Source organism: Strongylocentrotus purpuratus, unplaced genomic scaffold (assembly GCF_000002235.5).
Source record: "Strongylocentrotus purpuratus isolate Spur 01 unplaced genomic scaffold, Spur_5.0 spur5_scaffold_11, whole genome shotgun sequence".
Taxonomy (NCBI): domain Eukaryota; kingdom Metazoa; phylum Echinodermata; class Echinoidea; order Camarodonta; family Strongylocentrotidae; genus Strongylocentrotus; species Strongylocentrotus purpuratus.
In genome coordinates, this window is record NW_022145596.1 from 17,623,846 (window position 1) to 17,647,198 (window position 23,353).

The 23,353-nt window shown below is 35.4% G+C and overlaps 1 protein-coding gene across 1 annotated transcript in view; it reads left to right on the forward strand.

Annotated features, from left to right (window-relative positions):
- Positions 1-23,353, forward strand: part of LOC588610 (relaxin receptor 2-like) — a 66,201-nt gene that overhangs the window by 40,309 nt on the left and 2,539 nt on the right. The window contains exons 5-18 of the mRNA XM_030981308.1: positions 1,446-1,517; positions 3,028-3,099; positions 3,586-3,657; positions 4,220-4,291; positions 7,157-7,231; positions 7,877-7,948; positions 9,113-9,184; positions 9,600-9,671; positions 14,825-14,896; positions 15,963-16,034; positions 18,657-18,886; positions 19,328-19,780; positions 20,673-20,840; positions 22,770-22,949. Coding sequence (XP_030837168.1) covers positions 1,446-1,517; positions 3,028-3,099; positions 3,586-3,657; positions 4,220-4,291; positions 7,157-7,231; positions 7,877-7,948; positions 9,113-9,184; positions 9,600-9,671; positions 14,825-14,896; positions 15,963-16,034; positions 18,657-18,886; positions 19,328-19,780; positions 20,673-20,840; positions 22,770-22,949 — 1,754 coding nt within the window. The remainder of the gene's footprint in view (positions 1-1,445; positions 1,518-3,027; positions 3,100-3,585; positions 3,658-4,219; positions 4,292-7,156; positions 7,232-7,876; positions 7,949-9,112; positions 9,185-9,599; positions 9,672-14,824; positions 14,897-15,962; positions 16,035-18,656; positions 18,887-19,327; positions 19,781-20,672; positions 20,841-22,769; positions 22,950-23,353) is intronic.

A 23,353-nucleotide genomic window follows, 5' to 3' on the forward strand; every position in this document is an offset into this window, starting at 1 on the left:
AGTGATAGAATGATAAAAAACAAAGAATAACATAAGAGAAGGTGATATAAGGAAGAAACAAAGAATAACATAAGGAAACACAGAAAGAGGGAGTGATAGAATGATAAAAAACAAAGAATAACATAAGAGAAGGTGATAGAAGGAAGAAACAAAGAATAACATAAGGAAAGACAGAAAGAGAAAGTGATAGAATGATTAAAAAACAAAGAATAACATAAGAGAAGGTGATAAAAGGAAGAAATAAAGAATAACATAAGGAAACACAGAAAGAGAAAGTGATAGAAGGAAGTGATAAAGAATAACATAAGAGAAGGTGATAGAAGTAAAAACAAAGAATAACAAGGAAAGATAGAAAGAGGAAAGTGTTTGCATCGGAGTGCCGCGCATGCGCATTTCCAACTGAAACGCGCCAAAACATCTCTGAGCTTTTCAATCGGTGATGTTTCCGCACAAGTGTAAACGGCTGTGCGAAACATCGCGACTTTTCAAAATGAGGTATTTGACAGTATAAATGCGCCTGTATTCTCAGTCACAAAGTAAATTTTGAAACACTTTTATGTTTTTTTCCCCATATTGAATGTATGAATATTAAACTATTTAAAATCATTTATGTTTGAAACATACACTAGGAAAAACAAGGGTTTTAATACAGCATCTTATGATTTACACGTATTTTGAGCAGAAAAGGGCCACTCTGCTGTATTCCTATACTTACATTCTACTTTCGAAAATATTTTATATCTTTTGATCGTAAAACATTTTCAGCAAGTTTATTCGTTATTTTAACTAATTTCACTAGTATTTAGTATCAATATTTAGTATTTAAAATGTTAAGTATGTTAGTTTTGTATCACTTAAAGAATATTATGTTAAATTGGATGCGGGTATAGGTGTGTCAACGTTTCAAACCTTAGGCTTATAGTGCCAAACCTATGCGTGTTTTTCCATGCAGTATTATTGTATTTGTTTTATGATTGTAACTGCCTGTAGTCTACTGCTGTTGTTTATTCAGTCTAATATTGATCATACCATGTAATATAGTGAACCATACAGAAATGAATTAATGAATAAATAATAAGAACATGTGGATCTATTTCCACTGTCTATTTCCTGTGATACCGGTAATTTTCACACTTGTAAAGAAACTAATCAGCTTATACGAAAATCACATGATTTTGATTTTGATTTTATATAATTTGTGTGAATGATTTGTACATGTATGCTCAAAGTTATTGGGTAAATGAGTGTGATATGACTTTCTCATTATGATTGAGTACCAATATGTTGTATTGGTAATTGCCCTTCAACCACATAACAATGTATTACTCCTAACAAGGCAATATCCTACACCTTATATCTTATTGGCAAAGAAGTTCGTAGTGGAGGAAGTGACCTTCATTACAGATATTCCTTTTACATCTCATTCAATTGTCCTTTTCCTCCAGCTACCTGAAATTTAACAGCATAGAGCGTATTGATAGTTCGACATTTGCACCAATCCCGTCGCTTGTCTATCTGTAAGTAACTTGAAATCATTCTCTTGTCAGTAACTCAATTTTCCTAAACGCTATCAAATTAATGACCGCGCCTGATTAATCCCGAGTTTAAAATGCGGATACTCTAATGACAGGCCTGAAGTGTTCCACGGTATGCATTACACATTCATATTCTCATGGTCATCAACCCCAGTGACATATCCAGAAATTTACCTCGGGAGGGGCTTGAAATTACGGAAACCAATTTTTAGAGGTCTGGATTGCGTTACAGACGAAGGGTGGGGCGGTGGTATTTTGGGACGAAAGATATCTTTGTTGTCCTGAGCGAGGCGGGAAGATTCGCCGCTAAATCACTCGTAGATTAGAATGTGTTTATGTGAGTTTCTCTTTACATTGACTTACCAATTCCCAAGCTCGTCAACTAGTAGCATATAAAAGAGGATGTATGTTTCCGAAAATCTCTCAAGAGAGAGAGCCACCCCAACCCCCCAACCCCCTCCCCTCCCCTGCTGCTCCTCAAAATACCCCAGAGAATAATTATAAGAAGAGATACCGGTACATGCTTTGTGTGCAGGATTTAGTAAATAAAAGAAGTGTTATCGAGCCATCTATGTAATACTCACTCATGTGCATAACTCTCTGCAACTTTTGTGCTAGGAAAATTATGAGGATTTGGGGGATAATTTATTTTTTGCGGAGGCGGCGAGGGGAATGATAATCGCTTTTTTTTTTTTTAAAGTCGTGGATAATCACAAAGGAATAAAACAATTAAAAACAAATACTTAAATATGAAAAAGATATAACGAGCCGCCTGCAAAACAAATCATGCCTTCTGATGATAACTGTCAGATTACTTATAATCCGAGGAGCAGGGCCCTCGAAATCTGACATTTATCATACATAATCCATCTATTTTGTCCTATGCCTTATCCCATATTTTAAGTTTGTTTAAATATTTCTCGACATTCTGCTCATGAAATCGATCAATTTGAAAGGAAGAAAATGTAAACCTTCTTTCTGAATACTAAATTGAGAGTTATGTTAACAGCTGCACTGCTAAAGCCAGGGTAATTATGCTGCATTATTGTAGAGCGCTTAGAGACTTCTGACAAAGTAAGTGTTAGGCGCTATATAAGCACTGTAATTATTATTATTATTATTATGTTAGTTAATCGCATGATAAAATAAATTTAGAATACGAAGTGGTAAGTTCATGCCACGTGTAGTTCTAAAACGTTGATAATTGGAATGCAACTGAATTTCTAATTACAAAACACCTGAAGTCATTAATAACGATTAAACCTTGTTATTACGAATATTTCGATAGATTGTGATGTACAATGTCTCAGTAAAGAGATAATCTTTAAACTCCTCATTTTTTGGTTCATAGTGTTTTGTTTTTATTTCACCATCTTCACTTTCTGTTTTTCTTTTCCCTCTTTTTTGTATTTCCCCTTTTCTTCTTTTCCTTTTTATTTGTATTCACCTTCTTCTTCTTCTTGTTCTTCCTTTTCTCCTTCTGTGCTTATAGAAATTTGATGGGAAATCGGCTACGTGAAATACCCGCGAATTCTTTTCATTATCTTCACGAGCTCACTACGCTGTAAGTAACAAATGCTGTTTTATTCATGTGGTAGCTTCATAACAAATATGCAAAGAGATAGAAACTCTTGTGATTAACTGACCGAATCTGATCTTGATATATTTGTATGAATCATTATGACCATTTATTGCTTGCGAAATTGTAAACAACTATTTATCATTTTGAATAGATATGACATTCAAAGAACTTTTACAAATACAATCGTAAGTTTCTTCTCTCGCGGATTTGTAGAGATTCAAGCTCTATGTCGCTCTTGCATTTTTAGATAAGTTGCAAAAAATTAATTTGTCTTTCCAGAACCATTAAAGTTAGTTTTCAATAATTTCTAGCAATCACGCACAGGAAGGGTGATTTTAACGGATTAAATATGTCAACGATGGATGACTACCGGACAATCACGAACCATGACTTAACCTAGATCCTTGCTGATGTTTCTCTGGATCCTTTCAAGAGTTTTGATGATGTTGACTTTGTTTTGCTTTGCAGTTACCTATCTGAAAACAACATAACCATCATTGAAAGAGGAGCATTTCTTGGTCTCCATGGACTTCATTGGTTGTAAGTTTCGTTTCCACCTTAAAGCCACCTTCCCATATGACCCGGTAAATATCACCTTAAAAGCGGACCCCCCCCCCAAAAAAAAAAAAAAAAAAAAAAAAAAAAATACACCCACATAAAAAACAAATATACTATAACATAGTACTCGAGAGCTCCACAGTTTTACATCTATAAACAAAAATAGATAAGCAAGTTCGCTGTTGAGCCTGTGTATCTAAAGACACTTATCTTCTAAAGACATATAACATAAGAAACCTCCTACGTAAACCACTGCGGTTTACCGCTTAAGTGTGAAATATCCTTTAATTTGCATTGAGTAATTATGTTACTTTTACCATTTACCTTTTAAATGTATGTTTTTAACCATTTTAACAATAAATCTGCGCACTATGACAAGGCAGAACACAACATTTCCCACAAACCCTCCTGTACACAAAATGAACAACAAAAGTCAGCTATAGAAAGCTGTCACCTGTGAGATTGGAAGCAAATTAGTTTACAAATGTTCCGTTTACAAAGTGCAAAGTTACAATTATTTTTGTTAATTTTCCCCACAATACAGGTTTCTAAATGGGAATAAATTAACGAGTCTACAACCGGGAATGTTCACCGGGCTGAAGGACCTATACTGGTTGTAAGTTACTCGTCTATACAATTTGTTCATACCCCTTGTAAATTTGATGTTTTTGTAATTTTCATAACTCAAGTATAATAGGTAGATTGGTTGAATCAAGGATGTTGTTGAATACTTTCAGATGTAAGTTTTGATAAGTCACATTCTCAAGAAACAAAAAATGGGACTGATCAATTTGTTACGAACTTACCAAACTTCCTGAGGGTATGAATGATTTAGAAGTTTATTATGTATACTGTCAGATATTCCTGCTCAATGACGTTTTCTTCTATCTGAAAGAACGAATTTAAAAGAAATCCTTCGATGAGAAGGTGAGTCAATTCTTGATTGAGGAACACCGGTTTAGTATATAAACGTGTCTTTGAAGAAAGAAAAATCATGTTCATGTACGTTTCACAACGATTGGCTGATAGTCGCTTTCAGTTAAAATCATTATTTTTGATAACTACTTTATTCTTATCTTGAATGAGACTTAGGAAACTATAATTTCATTTAATAGGGATCATATCAGAGAATTTTTTTATAACTTGAAACATCTTTATTTTTATTGATATTAATAATTTTTAGTTAGTTTTAATTTGTTGGCACTTGTTTTTCTGATAAAAGATAGTGCAATGATTGCAAAGGGCTCATATGTCTTTTTGGAGGATTTGTTTGTAATCGTTTATTTTAAACACTGTTTACAATGTACCTCACCATACGTTTATAACATATCATTTCAATAGATGTTTTTTCAAGACATACGCAATGAATGTTCCGAATCATTCTCTGGGTAATTATACAAATATGGTTCCCTTTGGCATCTTCAAATATCATTTGTGTATTGATTAGGGGTCCAATAGAAAAAAAAATTGTTTTTCCCGAGAAAAAAAACGAATACAGGCTCTATTTCCCAAATCGACCATGTTTCAATAATACAAGAAAAATGGAACAGCAACCTAACTTCAAAATCTAATCATGATTAAACATATAGGACATTGTTCATTTGCACCGGATTTTCAGTCTCGTATTTGAATCGTTCGCATTGCTAAACTGAAAATCATCATATATGGCCCTTAAAGGCAAAGACCAGTTTGGAAATGCCCCCCTCTCAGAAAATGAAATGGAAGCTCTTATTACCAATCATGTGAAAGAATGTGTTTTGACTAATACGTGATGACACAAATTTTCCCGGGAAACCGTCTACTAATTGATATATTTGGTAAAAATAAAATTATTATCTATCCAGTCCGGATAGATAGTATAATTTATCGCGTAATCCCATATACATCTTTTTGTATGCAGTGCTTGTAAATTTTACCAAGACTGGGCCAAATTTCTTATCATTTTGATGATTCCAGAACCTTGCAGTACACACCAATACATATGATCAACCTTTTCTGATCGATTCCACAACGTTTCTCTCACAATGCAATCGCATGGCCAGAACTGGTCTTTACCTTTAACAGACAGGGAGACATTTTCTTTCACATATCAAAATAAGGGCGGACAAGTATGTGACCGCCCTACTTGCGTAGGTGAATAAAACGAGTTCATTTTCTTGTAAATTACTGATGTAAATCATCCAGTTAATCATCTGATTGGTAATTTCGAGTGAGACAATATTCACAAGGGCAAATCCATCATGATACCAGGTTAAAATGATCGGATCCGTGAACATTGTAGCAAAACCTGACAAATATGAAAGAATTTTCCAAGTTTAAATTAAAATTCATGATATTTTCAGTACAGAGCATATGAGAGAGGACGTCGCGAAATACGTCGAACCGTTGCATTATTCGTTTGATTGATTTCAACTTCAAAAACGCATAAATTCTTTATTTTTATGGGATTCTTCCACACTTTTTCTGAATTGGTTCTCTCAATTTTCTGTTTTTTTATTAAAATGAACTAGGTTGCAGGCTGTACTTTCGTTGCGATATTTGTTTGATTGATTACAACTTCAAAAAAGCATTACTTTCTTATTCGTATAGGATATCCCCCACGCTTTTACTGAATTGATTCTCTCAATTTTTCCTTTTTATTATTAAAATGAACATAGATATCAGGCTGTATTTTCCATAAAGTGAGTAGTTAAATATACTTAAAGAAACCTCACTCATTTTCTAGTATATTCTTCATAGTTGAAGATTTACCTGTATTCTTCTAATTGATGGGATTATTCGTCATACTTTTGATATGTTTGCAAAGAGACTTCTTTCATTTCAAAAGTAAAAATTCATGTCAGTCACCTTTGTGACCACACGAAGTAACGATTGAATGTCACTAAAAGATATTTTTTTTTTTAAATTCTACAGATGAACCAAACGTTATTTTATGTGACAAGACATTGACCTTATTTAACACCTGGTCAAAAAAGGACCAAAAATATGCTTATGCTTATTCAAGTGCCTGATATTCCGTTCACTTTGCCCTTTCAGATACTTCCAATTATGCCGAATGGACGGATACTCTTTCAGTATAGGCGATGGTCATTGTTAAAAACAAAGAAGCAATAGCGTGTGAATGAGGGTGTGCGCGAACGTGTATGTAGGGGAATGTGTGCGCGCGTGTGTGAGTGAGAGTTTGGATGGTTGAGCGTAATCCGCACTAAAAGCCTCAGCAGACAACCTGAGATTATATCAGGCAATAGCTCCATAGGGAGTACACATGTAACTACTTTTCTCTACCTATGTAATCCTTCTTTATTTCTTCTTTATCCTTTTCTCCTTCTTCTTCTTCTTCTTCTACACCTTCACCCGCTTCTTCTTCTCCTTCTTCTTCGTCTTCTTCTCCTCCTCCTTCTTCTCCTTATTCTTTTCCTCCTTTTCTTTTCTTGTCTTTTTTGTCGAATTTCTTGATTTATATCTCTTTCACCACCATCAGGGATCTTCGTAGCAATGAGATTAAAGACTTAAACCACGGTGCTGCACTCAGAGATTTACACTCCGTTGCATGGGTGTAAGTATTCTATTTTAGAATATCAAGTAGTCCACGCTAACCTTCAAACGACTATTACTTATTAGTCCACGTAGTTATTCATTAAAAATTTGATACTTGATCTTTAAATTTCCATTTCCCCCATTTCATACGCATTAAAAATTGCTTGGTAGAACATGACTGACGTGCTGTGTAATTTGTTTACTTGAATTAGAACAAATATTCAAAATATACAACCCAAAAAATGGTGAACTGGTTGAAGAAGAAAAAATTCAAATAAATGTAATTAAAGTGATTTCCGGCGTATTTTGGGAGCTGGATCTACTAATTGTTGGGATAAAAATATCAATTAAGGGTGTTTACTTTCTACAGAGAGATTATTTCCGCTTATAAGGATTTAATGAGGAGATTTTTTAGTTTTTGTCTAGGTAAGTAGTAGTACTCCACGTGTGGACTTGTTTTCGTCTACGGCAACGAAGGGGTGTTCCAAACCTCCAAATCGCGCCTTACAATATTAATTTCGTCTTTACCATAATATCTAGCCCTTTGAAGGAGTTAGGCATACACCTACACCGTCTTAATTTTGATTTTCCACCTATCCGAACCTTTTAGTTCTCCATTAATAAGCTTCGATTTTATCATTTCTTCTTGATATTTCCATCACAGTGACTTTGAAGGTAATGACATACGGTCTATCGAAGTGGATTCGTTTGCTGGAAACACGTCTCTAACAGTTCTGTAAGTCTGATCAAGAAAGCAATTGCGTCTTAACCTCTAAAACCTAATGGCCTTTCGAGAAATGAGGTTAGTGGATGGGACGGCACGTAAATTGGTGTGATTGATGGCTTACGTAACGGTTAGTTGGAATACGTGCTCTTTGAAAGAGATTCAAAGAGACAAGTGTTGAACAAAGGAGCCATCTAGACCGGTTTCTTCCTAAAAAATGAGTACCAGTGATAAATTATTCCAGAAAGGAAATATGAAGCGCCCTAGGGACGCATTATAAAATGGAAAGTGTGCTCCGGAGGGCATTTGATACTAACATGATTAAGGCAGGCGTATATATGCCGAGCTAGTTATGCTTGTCAACCAGAAAGTTTAATTTGATGTGGATCAGTAATCCCGCGTGAACAGATGATTATGACAGATTGGAATACGAGTGAGAAGCAACCTACTTTAGAAATTGCTTGTTTCCTTATCAGGAAAGATGGACTCTCCCGAAGGCCGGAAATTAAGTACCCTTATACAAGGATCTGTAACGTTCTGACGAGTTTCAGACGATTTCGTTTTTTTTCTTCAAGACGACAAATTGTACAATTACCTAGCAGCGGTTGGGATAGGAATAGGGGCAGTTGTGTTTTCAAGAAACGCTAATTACGTTACTTTTCATGTTGTCAGTGTTAATATTCACGTACATAAAATGAATAATAAAAATCTGTCCATACGCCTACATTTTAGGTCAATGAGAAGATCACGTATTCGTAATGTTAAATAAAATGACGTTGTAATGTACGACTTCGCTCCAGGTTATATCTCTTTTAATCTTAGTAATTGGCAAAATGTTACGCCTTTAAGGCTTTATGATTTTCTTTAAATATTAACAGCTTCTATAATTCTGAAGACACCTTACGCTTTCTTATATATGATGCAACAAACAGACAAACTGTTTTCGAATTATAGTCAGGTGACTCTGTACATGCTATTTGAATGAAACATTAGATATTTCCTGCCGAATGAAAGAAACTGGTTGCAATACGTTTTGCAGGTTCGATACCTGACTATTGAAATTCACACCGTTTTCATGATATTGAATAGTTTATCCCTATGTGTATGATTACTAGATCGCTCTAAATGCTGTACATTACAATTTCACATGTTTATCCATCATCTTATTTTATGCAGAGTGTTGAAAAATAACAGCATAAGCTCGATTGCAGAAAATGCTTTCAAGTCTCAGGAAACACTTATTGAACTGTGAGTAGCCCCTATCTCGTTACAAAAATTGAATTTGTTTGTTTTCTTTATGTTCTATTTTATTTATGTTGATAGGAATTGAGTTATATATCTTTTTAATTAGCAAATTGGTTCTACATGAACATCTTTCTTTAATTTCAATTGCATCGCAGATACAATATTTCTACCTGAAGTCAATATTTTATGTTTCATATATTCATTATGTGTTTCTGTAAATGAATGCATTGGTATTTATGTTTCTTTTTCTCCTCTTCTTTATACGCTTTTACTTTTTTCCGTTTTTTGTCTTCCTTCTCTACTTGTTCCTTCTTCTCCTCTCCTTTTTTCTTTTGTTCTACACTTCCTCTTCTTCTTGTTGTTATTCTACTACTACTACTTCTACTGCTAATAATCTTTATCTTTTTTTCATTTACAGTGATTTGTCTAACAATTACATATCGCATCTACCAATGGGAGTTTTTAACCACCTTCACCAACTTCAGATTTTGTAAGTATACTCAACAAATATCTTCTACCGAGAAATACTGTTCATTCTCGGAAATCTCTATTTCCTGCCCACAAGAAAGACATGATTTAGAATGGTTTTACTAATGTCAAATATTAGACGATAGTCACATTTTACATATATCTGACACTGAAATGTGAGCTACCGATACATACCAAAGAATAATAAAAATGGGACCTTCTGCCTTCTAGCTAGGCGCTCAGCATATTGGATTGGAGAAGAGTAGTAATAACATATTATGTTATGCAGGGCCCGCTGGAAGAGCAGTTTCCTAACTGAAGTGGCCACCCTGGGTAAATAAAACGTTATTATTATTATTAATAATTCACAATACCATATCCATCATATTGTCACTCCTGAATTTCAGTGTGCATTTGAGTTATATTCAAATGTCAGGAAAAATTTTTCGTCCATTTAGTGGCGATCACGTAGAAATTAACAGCTTTGCGCAAAGCGCCATATTATAGGAGGAAATAAAAGCGCGTCGTCGGAAATTAATGGGGCCCGTTTTATCTGTGGCAGAGTTGATCTGGTGAGAATTATAGAGATTGGGATGAGTGCGGACGCCTTTTTCTCTCCCCGTTCCCACCCACGTAAAACACGTGAATACACGGGCGCCAGACTAAAATGCGAATACTATTTGACCGAATCCCACACACACACGATCGCCAACCCACACCTCTTTCTCACCGCACACGTGCACTTAACTAGGAATGTCAAATTTTCGGAGGGCTTGGAGGGTGACTATAATTATCATCATCGTGCATATTCGTCCTTCAATTGAAACACAATTCTCCCGTCCGACTACCGTGCTAAATGAAGATCAATTCGGGTTAAATTCCTATTTTCTTCCATCTGATATTCACCCTCCCTTTATTCATTTCAACAACAAGTGCCCTTGAAGTGAAAAATGATATCTCATACACAGGTTCTTTACCTATCAGGGATCAGTGTAATATGATAAGGTGTATTAATATTTCATAGGACGTGCATATCAACCTGAAACCAAAGATGATACGGATGATGGTCCAAAAATGGAGGAATTTCTCATAGGGTATGATAGAAGAATGGAAGTCTTTATTACTTTAGGCATATCAAGTTTATGATATTATGTTCACATGAAGAGTCCTGTGGGAGACGGTTATAAACCTCGTCATCGTCATTTTCGAAGACGGACCAAGAGAAAATGATCACATACTGGACAAAAGAGTTACGGACTTTATGGTTCGTGTGGGTGTACAATGTCAATTTGAAAGCTCATTTCTGCAAATTTTTAACAATGGCTGGAGGAAAGTGGTTGGAGGAATGTCATTTCAAGAAAGGAGCACAAGAAAAGATAAAACTCTCCAAATATACCTACGATCTTGAACTACGACGCCATTCTATATAGATTCAACTGAAACTTCTAGGCGCTCTAAACACGTTCTTTTAACCTGGGAATAACGAGAGAACGTGGGGAAAAAATTCGCGCGAGATCCCATTTCTCATGCGAACCGATGTCTATCCCCCCACCCCCCCCCCGCCGTTTTCTTTGACGAATTTTAAAAAATGGGAACCTATGGCTAGTTTTCAATTCGAAACTCTGAGAGCCATTTTTGTTTTCTATGCATTACGCCTATGGCATAAGTTGTTGTAGGTTTTCGATTAAACCTGTTGGTAAAGTTTGTCTTCACTTCCAAAATCAAATCGTCTAGCAAAGCGCATAATCATACCGCTACTTGAATTCGAGATAGTAGAAAGTAGATCTTGCGGCCGAGGTAATTTTTGAAAGTGATTTTTTAAGTGGATCGTGAATCATTGAATTTCCTGTAATATGAAATGCTCTTTCAGTTCGTATAGCCATTTTACGTGTTTTAAGTTTTAAAGTGCACTCGCTATGCACGCTATTTTCGCCGTAGGCTAGTAGTTTTGAAACAAGACAAAAAGGCATATATCTTTAAATTAATCACAAATTTGAATTGGATCTTGGGACAACATCAAATGACTTTTCTTTTATCTGTGAATTCTTCAAATGTCATTGATTTGATTGATATACAGGGGGCAAAGGGGAGCAAGTGCCTCCGGTTGGCACGTGACCGAGCGCAAACAATAAACAAAAGAGTGAATGAGAAGGGACAAATGGGAAAATATTGTTCTTAAAGACAAAGTTGGGTTGTGGTCATGCTATTACATTGTGACAAAACTGTGGGGAAGAGATTGGACAAAGCTGATCAGGTAGCAGATAACTATTGGAGTGTACTGCCAGGTTTTGGCATCATCAAAATGATTAGAAATGGGACGAGATTTGATAAAGGGCACATGCACTGTTCACAGAAGATGGTATATGAGACTACGCAAACATGTGGCATAAACGTTCACAACTTTAAAGGTACTATGTCCCATTTGTAGGCCAAATAATGAATAGGTTAAATTTCAACGGCATTTCAAAGATAATACTAATTTAGAACTTCCCTAAAAAAGGGGGCTTGAAAATGTCTTTAAGTGGGAAAATAACGACTATTAGTTGTCGAATCGATTTAAGAGCTATAGAGCCAGTAAGTAATAGTCTGATCTTCAGACCATTGTACCGAATGGTCGTATGTTTTATGTTGCGCAAAGATTCAATCAGTTAAATTTTGTCATTACACGAAGTGGGTTATTGATGTAGACAAATGCTCATGTACCCTTTACAGCTCATTTTATGTATGTTATTACTAAAGAAGAAGAAAAGCCAGTTAGTCACTCAATAGTGTCTGACAGTGAAGTCTAGTAATTAAACGGGTTTCCTTGCATAATTAGAATATTAGGACACTTCTAACGTTTAAATTTCACAGATAGGACATACATGACATATTCATAATTCCTGCTAAGTTCTACAGAATTGATGTTGGCTGCAAAAGGAACATAGTATCTGTAAGCTGTTACTTGACATATTTTTAATATGAGGGCACTTAAAGAGACATCCTTTTCAGAGGACATTGTTTCCTCCCACACTTACATTAACAGAATGAAACAGTTCTCAAACGTGTTTACCTTTCACAGAACTAGACTTTCTCTTTAAAAAAATGTATGCGTTGTTGATTATACCTTCATGTTGCAACCCACAATTATTATTGCGTCATATTGTACCAGGAGTTGTTAAAGGTATTACAAAGTTTTGGTATGGGGTCGTAAATTCGGTTCAAATTAAAATATTGGAAGCATATGCGTTCCTACAATATTCATTGATCGTTGTCGCGGTTGAAATCGAGTCTGAAGTTATGAAATTATAAATAATAAACTCTTTATGTTGTATAGCTCCCTCTCAAGGCCAAGATATTAATTTAGCTATGAAACCATGTTTCTTGACTAAAATCGACCGATTAGCCATTCCCGTTTGGAAATTATATATCACAACTACATATTCTGAGATTTTCATAATCACAGCTACCATTGTACGGCCATAGGCGCTATTTGAAATTTATCAAAATTTACCGGGAGCACCGGTAAATTTTTATATTAATTTTTTCTCGAAAACAGAAGTGTTTTAGGGGCTTATTTTGTGAGTGCTTATAATACATCCACAGGGGCATCCAAATATATCAAAATTGTAAAGATTTACTATCCACCAATTTTCAAAATTTCCCAAAACTTTGTATTACCTTTAATAGTCGTATACATAAACCATTTTGAACATTCTCGCACTCCTTGGTCTATTTAAATGTAATTTCAGCCATGTGAGCACCTTTATCTTTATACTGTGCCCCATTCACATCGGCAGATTTTTTTTCTCTCATTGCGACTTCTTCTCATTTAACTTAGAATTCAGTAAACTTTTAGTAGATTATTTCTCCAGTAGGGCAAGGCAAGCATGTAAATAGGGTTTTCTCGTCCTTAATCAGTTAGAAATTTATGAATTTGGCATCCACTTGCCTTGCATGAACTAAATCAATATTACCTAAACAATATGTGAATTTATCTTTCCGCCGTTGAATCAAGGATACACTCTATAATGTTTAGGGTGAAAATAAAACCTGAATGGTGCAACCAGTAACCTCTTAAAATTAGGAAAGTTTTTTTTTTCTTCCGAAATATCAAATTTAGGATACCATTTCTAAATACAGGCTACAGCCTTCATAATGCTGATCTTGTGCTGTATTCTGCAGAATAATAATTTCGTTATAACATAGTCAAGCGTATTTACTCTTTACTCTGATCTGTAGAGTGCATGTACCGATTTAAAAAAAAAGCCATGAACAAATTCGCGTGGGAAAAACGAAGGTTATAATGAAAGCAGAGTGGGTTTCAAGACAGAAGGCTCCCGATACACCTGCGAATTGATCTAAAACTCAAAAAAAAGGAAGCGCCCACAATATTCGCGGTACTTTTTTTTATACAGTGAATGAGAGTGAGCTTCCACGTGTTGAAATCATGATTGTCATCGGCAGTTTATAAAATGCCGAGGTATTTTGGGAAAAGTACATCTTAAAGTGGGTTGAGTGATTCTGGTTCTGTCCCTTTTTTAGTACTAAGTAAAACTTGAACAAACATGTACCCAAAATGGATGAACACATAATAGATTGATTACGTACATGGAACATGTTGAACCTCAATTCCCTGGCTGGCAGAAGACAATTTTCCGTCGGCAACTTGCGTCTAATAAAAGGAGCAAATATGACGTATGTCACGAATTCTCTTCACTCAGACTGATATCTATTAAAAAAACATTGTAACACGATTACAGTCAAGATATTTTGGGGATGGGGATTAACGCGTACGCGGGAGAATCCTAGTCACGGAAAATGAGTTACTCAATTATTTGGAGGTTCATTGTTGAGATTATTTGGATACAAATAATACGGAGGCCTATGGGTTTTTAAATAAATTTGGGAGTAACAACTTGCTAGGTGTTTTGGTTTTCTTTAGTTCCACTGCCATTTAAAAATAAACCAGTAAATCCCGCATCCTACGCGTGTGGGTTGTGGGAGGCCCTGACTGACTCCGTAGCTAAATAAAGAAACTTTTCCTCCTGGCTGAGATTAGCATGAGAAAGCTAGTACACACAGATGACATTATCTAATGTCTTTGATACATATTATTATATCACATACAATACATATTTATATAATAACTCGATTATTCTTTTTTGATTACGTTGGTTCTTTTTTTTTCCACAGGAGACTCAAAAATAACTCAGTGATGTCATTTCCCACAGGCCTCTTCGATGGGCTAGATAATCTTATTGATTTGTAAGTTCATGGTTATTAAAATTACAGTTGCTTGGCATTTCTTGCATATGAAATCATTTTAACTTGAACGAGTGAACCTCTGTTCGTCGTTAACATGCAGAATTTATGTGATGGAACTTTAATAACTCTTACAGCATTTTTATTCAAAATAGAAATAAACGATTCCTTCTTAGCAAATTCGGAAGAAAGGACCCATATTCATATGTAAATATTTATGAACTCGAGACAGCCCGAAAAAACGACGGCACACAAGACAGACATATGCGGTCTTGTAAAGACTCTAAAAAGTTGTCAGAAAGCCCAAGAGACCGACATATCCTTCGTGTATTTTAGCGGTCACTTTCATGGGAAGCAGCCTTTGAATAACTGTTTCGATATAGGTTGTACTTGTAGAAGTGTTATACATGTCGTTTATGATTTTATCAATTAATTTATAGCATTGCTCCTTTATTAAAAATAACCGAAAAGCGTCAATCAAGGGGTAAGATTTGTTTATTTTAATCAATAATTAATAATGGGTGAAGTGGCGTAGGTGTAGATATTAAACAGTTGGACATCGATCTCACTAAGTGGGCTAAATAGAGATTAACAAGTCCACTGATTAATGGAGGGGTAGGGTTGGGTTTCGTGGCGTTTTTTTTCCCGGTTTTTTTTAAATCTGTCCCCCCCCCCCCGTTTTTTCTTCTCGCTTACTTTTTGTTTTGACCCATTTCTTACGAACATTTTGATGGAGGATGTTCCCCCATTATCCACCCCCTTTTCTTACCCTGCCTCTTCAGTTAAATCAGACAATGCTCAATTTCACACAATTAATGCTTATTTTGCCGGTTACGAAACATTTTCGATTAAGAAGTTTAAAAAACAAAACACGTAATGGTGCTTTACCCCTCTAGGATAAGAACTGATTTAGGGATTTCAACCAAAATTGCAATGAATATAATTACTGTCTACTGACTTTCGTTTCGAATATTATGTAAAGTAGTAAAGCCCTTGCGCATTAACGAATGATTCTGACTCAAAATATCATGCAACTTTGTTGTATTTCCTTTTTGTTTTCATCACCCAGAGATCTAGGAGGAATAACTATCACAGATATAAGCGTGGATATGTTCAAAGATCTAACTAAATTAGAAAAGGTGTAAGTAAATGTCGACGTTATTATTCTTCTTTGCATATGATAAAGTTATATAATTTGGTATCTGATATTTCGATCATGTATAACACGATGAATGATTAAAGCGGGACTGCACTACTTGTAGCTACCATCGCCCTCTATATAGCAAACAATGCCAAAGCGGTATCCGTTGGTCCCCGGTGATCCCCCTTTTCTTATTTTAAGTGACAGCTAATTTGATAAGATAACCACCTGTCAGTGACCATCCAGGGGGTCTAATCAGGGAGGTGATAGGAAGGAGTGGAATCAAGCCGCTCTCCTTTGACCTCATGCTCCAAGCCGTCGAACAGTTATTGCGCTAATCTGCAACAGTTGACCAGGTGGTGAGATAAAAGAGCGCACGCAATATCAGGATTTAGAATTGTTACATCAGAAATGGTATCCTAGCATACGTTCGCTGTCCCTTTCAATGATTTCTCATCAGTTGTTGAATGTGTAATGAGTAGAACAAGCGAACACAAACTTTTGTAATTCCATCCTTTTTTTAAACTGCAAAAATACAAAAAAAATACGCGAAAACACGCATTAGCAAACTTAGCAAAGTTATTGAAGATTGTAAATAAGCGCATTATTCTTAAATATTGAAGATTTTTCAGAATCTATTTTTTTTTCAACTCTGACACACAAATTATAGTACGGGTGAAGTACTGAATTTGACAAATTGTTTCATGCACTATTCCCAATACGATCCCCATATAAAGTTTATAATTTACACTGTAATTTTGCCGGTAATTTGATATTTTGTAATGAATGTGCCTGGTGACTGGCCTCCGAAATTCCCCGCAGTGGAAGAGCGGCTCGTAGCATGGAACTTCGAAGCCAAGTGGAATGTTACACATCCTATCGTTACGCTTTAAAACTCACGAATGCGTTTGAATAAATTACAAGAGTTTCCACTCCTTACTGTCACCTCCCTGCTCTAATCCCTCCTGGCCAAACTAGTGCAGACAGGCTTCAAAATTAATTAATTTTAATTTAATTTAAATAAATGTAATGCGACTATATCTCCACATCAATGTGCATGGAACTTCGAAGCCAAGTGGAATGTTACACATCCCATCGTTACGCTTTAGAACTCACGGATGCGTTGGAATAAATTACAAGAGTTTCCACTCTTTTCTTTCACCCCCTGGTCTAATCCCTCCTGGCCAAACGAAAGCAGATAGGCTTAAAAATTAACTAGTTTTAATTTGATTTAAATAAATGTAATGCGACTATATCTCCACATTAATGTATATGGATATCTAGAATCCGTTGAAGACTTTTCATGATGAGAGCCTCATTTCGCTTTCTTTATTCCAACAAAGGCAACAGAAGCTCCTATTAATTACATTTTCCAGCATGGATTAGTTCAAATCGTTACTTATCAATTGCAGCACAGCAGCAGAATACCAAAATATGTATGGGATCATCATTTCGCCACGGTAGATGAATTTTAATTCGTGGTGACTGTGCTCCATTCGTGTTTTCCTACAATAATGGAACTTATACTCAATATTGGCTACAATGATAACGAGGCAGTACGGTGAGCTGAATAGGCCATTTTCGTAATGTAAACAAGTGTATACATAAAGGGATAGTTGAGTTCTGTTGCAGAGGACGCTACACAAAATAATTTTTTGTGAGATAATGAAAAACTGAGTGTCAAATTTGAAAGAACATAATATTTAAATGACAAAATCATCTTTGTTTGATCAAAATCGGTTCAGAGACGGCTGAAATATAATGATTTCTAATACTTGTGTACCACCACAAATATTAGATACTTTGAAAAATTTGAAAAAACCGTTAAAAAAAAAAATAACGCCTTTTACGTCGTATTTCAGCCAATGCCGATATTGGCTTTTTTCTTGGAATTTTCTTTTAGCTTATATTACTCACAATTAGCCGGCTTATCTATTGTAATTTTTGATTAAATAATTAATTAACGGTCACCTTGTTTTATTTTAAGTGGAGCTGAATTGGTATGATCGTATTGGCTAAATTTCACACATTTTGGGGTCTATAATTACCTTCATAGCAATTTTAGGTTCTAAAAGGGCACTAGAAATGTCATAGATAAGAATAAAAGCAACAACCATGCACTTTGAAGGCATTTGCGGTCTGAAAACAGAACTCAACTATCCCTTTAAGAGCCCGATACGAATTATTTCATTCACCTGTTACGAATAAATACATTACAATAGTCAGAATGCAAATTATATACATGTCGTTAAATAAAACAAGCCATGTTTTTTTTCCTGGAAAAATTAATGTACGCGATCGAAATACAATTATTTGTAACAGGTGACTAAAATACCTTGTAACATGGCACTTAACCCGTTGAATACTGAATTATCTTATTCCCATAGACTTAACACAGGGACCACCAAGTTCCAGTAAGCAATGGGTTAACAAAAATGTATGCATTAAATTTGATTACATTACGAGAATGGTCTATTAGCATAGGTCGAATTCAGAGTCTACATAGAGACTGTAATATGTAAAGTATGATAAACAATGTCTATCATGATTTTTATCCTGAAACAGAATTACCAATCGACTGATATTAGGTTACCGTTTAGATTTTAATCTTTACATTCGTAGGGCTTTCGCAAAGTTCGAGTACTGTCGCTACGCTCCTCATGTTCGTACCTGTACACCGCGATCTGATGGAATCTCGTCGTTCGAGAATCTCTTGAAAAACGTGATTCTACGAGTTTTTGTATGGACTATAGGTATCATCACCAGCGTGGGTAATCTAGGTGTACTGGTCAGCCGTGCTTTCATGAAGGCAGAAAATAAAGTCCATACGGTCGTCGTCATAAATTTATGCAGTAAGTTGCTAATAATGCAAGAGGTTACCAACTAATTCGACGACAAAAATCTTATAATGCTACCTTTGTTATGATTAGTTGTAAATAGAAACGTAAACGATTTGATTCACTTATGTCCGAAACATGTTTTATGAACTTTTATTCTACACGTATGCTTACAAATGTCTTCCGACCATTATTGTTTCAATATTGAACGCAATATCATACATGGCGTCGCTAGAGGGGTGTGGGGTTACCCCCTCCCTTTAACATTAGAAATTATTTTGTCTACATGCACATTTTTAATCATTATAGGTGTTCGTCAAAATATTACACAAATTGATATCCGTCATTTGTAATGCCTTCTTAAATTTTCGACCAACACCCTTTCCCTTAAATTCAAAATGGTCTGCAGATGCCTCTAATATCATCATTACCAAATCAATCTCTTCTCTCTAACAGCTGCTGATTTTTTGATGGGTCTGTATTTGCTCATCATTGGAACGCAAGATGTAAAATACCGAGACAACTACAACCAATACGCGCTGGAATGGACCAACGGTATTACCTGCAAGGTTTCAGGTCTGCTGGCTATCATTTCCAGTGAGGTGTCCGTCCTGACTCTCATGTTCATATCTCTAGAACGCTACTTCATCATAGTATATCCATACAGCTTTCAGAGAATTAAAGCCAAGCGTGCAATTCTCATCTTAGCCGTCATCTGGTTCATCGGGACTCTTCTCGCTGTCTTTCCAATGATTCCCGTAGCATACTTCGGGAACTTCTATGGGAGCAATGGTGTCTGTTTCCCGCTTCATCTCCACGATCCGAGAATGCAGGGATGGGAATACTCGGCGTTTCTCTTCCTGGGAGTCAACACAACTACCTTTTTCGTTATAGTTGTGTCGTATACAGGTAAACCATAATTAACTGCTCTTAAATAATGAAACTCATGTTTTACATCCTGTCTTTCTTTTTGGCCTCGAAATATAAGTTCTAGATTGACGGCGCCATACAAAATGCTAAATATTATAATGAGTAAATAGGATTAAAGTACCCCCCCCCCCAAAAAAAAAAAAAAAAAAAAAAAAAAAAAATCTCCTCCCTGTAGAGCCATATTCTAAGTTCTTGAAACAACCCCGTTTTCTAGGATAGTGTTTTCCAGTTGTTCCTACTTTATGATATACTGTCATCCTAATTGTATTCGATGAAGTTGGTTCATAGACTAAATTGACTGAATTCGTTTTCACTGGGTGCCTGCCGTAGCAAAAAACAGAGTTGACAAAAGACTTACCTCCATTTCGTTGACAATCAGTCGTAGACGAAAGACTTCATGCATGGCTGATTGTCAACGAAACGGAGTTAAGTCTGTTGTCAATTTTGCATGATGTTATGGCAGGCACCCAGTGAAAACGAATTCGTTTGATATAATTATGGAAATGCAAGCATTACTTTAAACAAACAGAACTTTGTCATTCCTTGCTCATTTTTCCTGATTTAGGTGTCATATGAAAGGACAGAACTTCTAGAAATGTGATTTTCTCTTTGAAATTCAGATACCGTCCGCCAAATGACTTTTTGGTTTCCTCACTTCAAATTCATTTTAATCACTCATGCGTGAAATATGCATCATATGAGTTACATGAAATGAAAAAAGGAGGATCTAAGCTTTCCAAATATGTGTCATTTAGTAATTATAAATGTGACTAACTTATGATAAAACTTCGTAAATTCTCGGTTTAATTTTTTCTGGGACGCACTGTATAATAGTGGATACTAAAATGTTCCATTTCTTTTCTCTTTGCAGCCATGTTTCTTAGCATAAGGAAAACAAGAAGAGCAGCGGCTCAGTGCGGCGTGAAGGATGACATGGCGTACGCCAAGCGTTTTTTTTTCATCATTCTCACCGATTCTTTATGCTGGTTGCCCATCGCAATCCTCAAGATAATGTCTCTCTATAACTACATCATTTCAGGTGTGAAACCTCGTTCATTGTGAAATAGTGTCTAATAATGACATACACCACCCATTAAGGCTGCAGATTTTATTTTCATAAATTCATGTCTAATTTGCCGAAGGCGATATGTTTTCTACACTTTCTGTCCTTAAGCTATAAGAGCTATAACTACATCATTTCAGGTTTGAAACCGCGTTAATTGTGAAATAGTGTCTTATGATGAAATTCACCGCACATAAAGGCTGCAGACTTTATTTTCAAAAAAAATTATTCAATTTGCCGGAGGCGATATGTTATTCTACACTTTCTGTCGTTAAGCTATAACAGTACCTCGCCAGAGAATTGGGAATCAGTCGATATGATATTTACGCCATATTCTGCACGATTCCAATTTATTTTTAATTTGATTAGATCTTGTTTCCGTCATGAATCAAATCATCTGTCTGGGGAACAATATAATTGGTTCTCGGTAGACTCGATTCCATTTAATTCTTTCAGAATTAGGTCGATTTATCATGGTGCTATGATTATCTATGTTTCTTTTCTCTCTCTCTTCTAGTCCTTTTTACGGCTCTCTCTCTCTCTCTCTCTCTCTCTCTCTCTCTCTTTCCTCTTCCTTTTGATTGTCCCCCCCCCCCTTTCATTTGATTTCTTGTCTCTCTCGCTCTCTTATCTCATATTATATTTTGCTCCTGTTGTCAAGAGAGAGATGTAGTAAGAACATTTAGAATATTATATCTCTGTTCAATCATTGAGACATGATTTACGATGATACTCACAAACTCACTCTTTTATAATTGTCATAAACAACACTCAAAAATGTTACGCAGTTTTTAGTAAGCAAGCCGAAAAAGGGGGACAAAATTAAAATCCGTGTGGCATGCATGATGTTTTAAACCACTGTATCAAAAAAACTAACTAACAATTGGCTCAACTATATGAGTGATCGTTATATAAAGAAGTGTCGTCATATAATTGCACCTTAGAGATTTAAATATATAGAGTTCTGCTCTTGTGATTAATTGTGAAATGAAATTTCTAGCAATTGGGAAAGGCTTGTTTAGTACATAGAAATGTATATATATTCTGAGGGTTTGGAACGATCACACCAAAAGACATTGACCGAATCTTGCCGAAAATCACATGACATATTTCGTCATGTTTCGAATAGGGGGACATTTTGAAAAGCAATCCCTTTTAAGGCACATTTCTACAATAATATTTTCCCAAACCGACATGAAGAGAATAAGAAAGCTCCCAAATTATTGTTTCCCTTTACCATAACTCAACCTTCTCTTAATGAATATGATTTAACGTCCTTCTGTCTTTCAACATACGATACACGGTACCATGACTTACAACTCGATTCCGAATCTATGTAATATTTATCACCAGTGCTTTCGTCTTCTTATTTTTAATCCATTATTATGATAAATTCCATTGTAAATGTATCACCTACGTTACCTACATACTTCTACTGTTCAATGCAATGATTATGCAAGATTGTACTCAATATGAGCTAACATTAATTTCTTTGATAATGTGTAATAATGAGATTGTAGCAACCACGTCACCCTTTTGGTATTGGGGTGCGATAACGGAATATAATACTGATAATGATGATGAAACTACTACTACTACTACTACTACTACTACTACTACTTCTACTACTACTACTACTACCACTAATACTACTATCACTACTACTACTACTACTACTACTACTACTACTAGGCTACTACTACTACTACTACTACTAATAATAATAATAATAATAATAACGATAATAATGCTAATATTTATAATAATAAGGACAATAATAATAGTACTATATTAGTAGTTATAATAATGATGATAATTAACAAATAATAATCGACAAATAATTACGATAATTTTCATGACAATAATAATAATATTATGTTACTTTGTTTAATTATTTTCTTTTAGAAACCCTCTACGGTTGGATCGTGGTCTTTGTCTTGCCTATCAACAGTGCCCTGAACCCTATTCTCTACACACTCAGTACCACCTCCTTCGCCAATTGGTTCATGCGCCAGGTCAAACGTTGTACGGTGAAGAGGTCAGAGGGCTACATAGACATCTCGCTTGAACAATCAAATGGAAGAGGTACGTTATCATCGTAAATAAATCAAATCAAATCAAATCAAATCAAATCGTCATCATTGCCGAAAATCATTTCTTAAATCTACATCCATTTTCCTTTCTCTTCCCATTTCTTCGTCTATTGTCATCTTCCCTTATTTTATTAAAAGTGTATTGTTTCACACAGGCGCCATGAACGTAAGTGCGGCACAAGCTTATGCTGAATTGGATTTACGCCTTCCTCCTGGTAGTACTACGCGCTTGAAAGCCTTAAATGTTTCGTTTTTAGTTCAGTTAGGATTCGCCAATGGGAAGCTGGGAAGTGATAGGGACATGCACCTAGGCACAACTTAAACTTGTTAAATTGTTGAAGTATAACCCTTACATTATATTATTTAAGTTTTTCATTCTGTATGAAAAAAGGAACG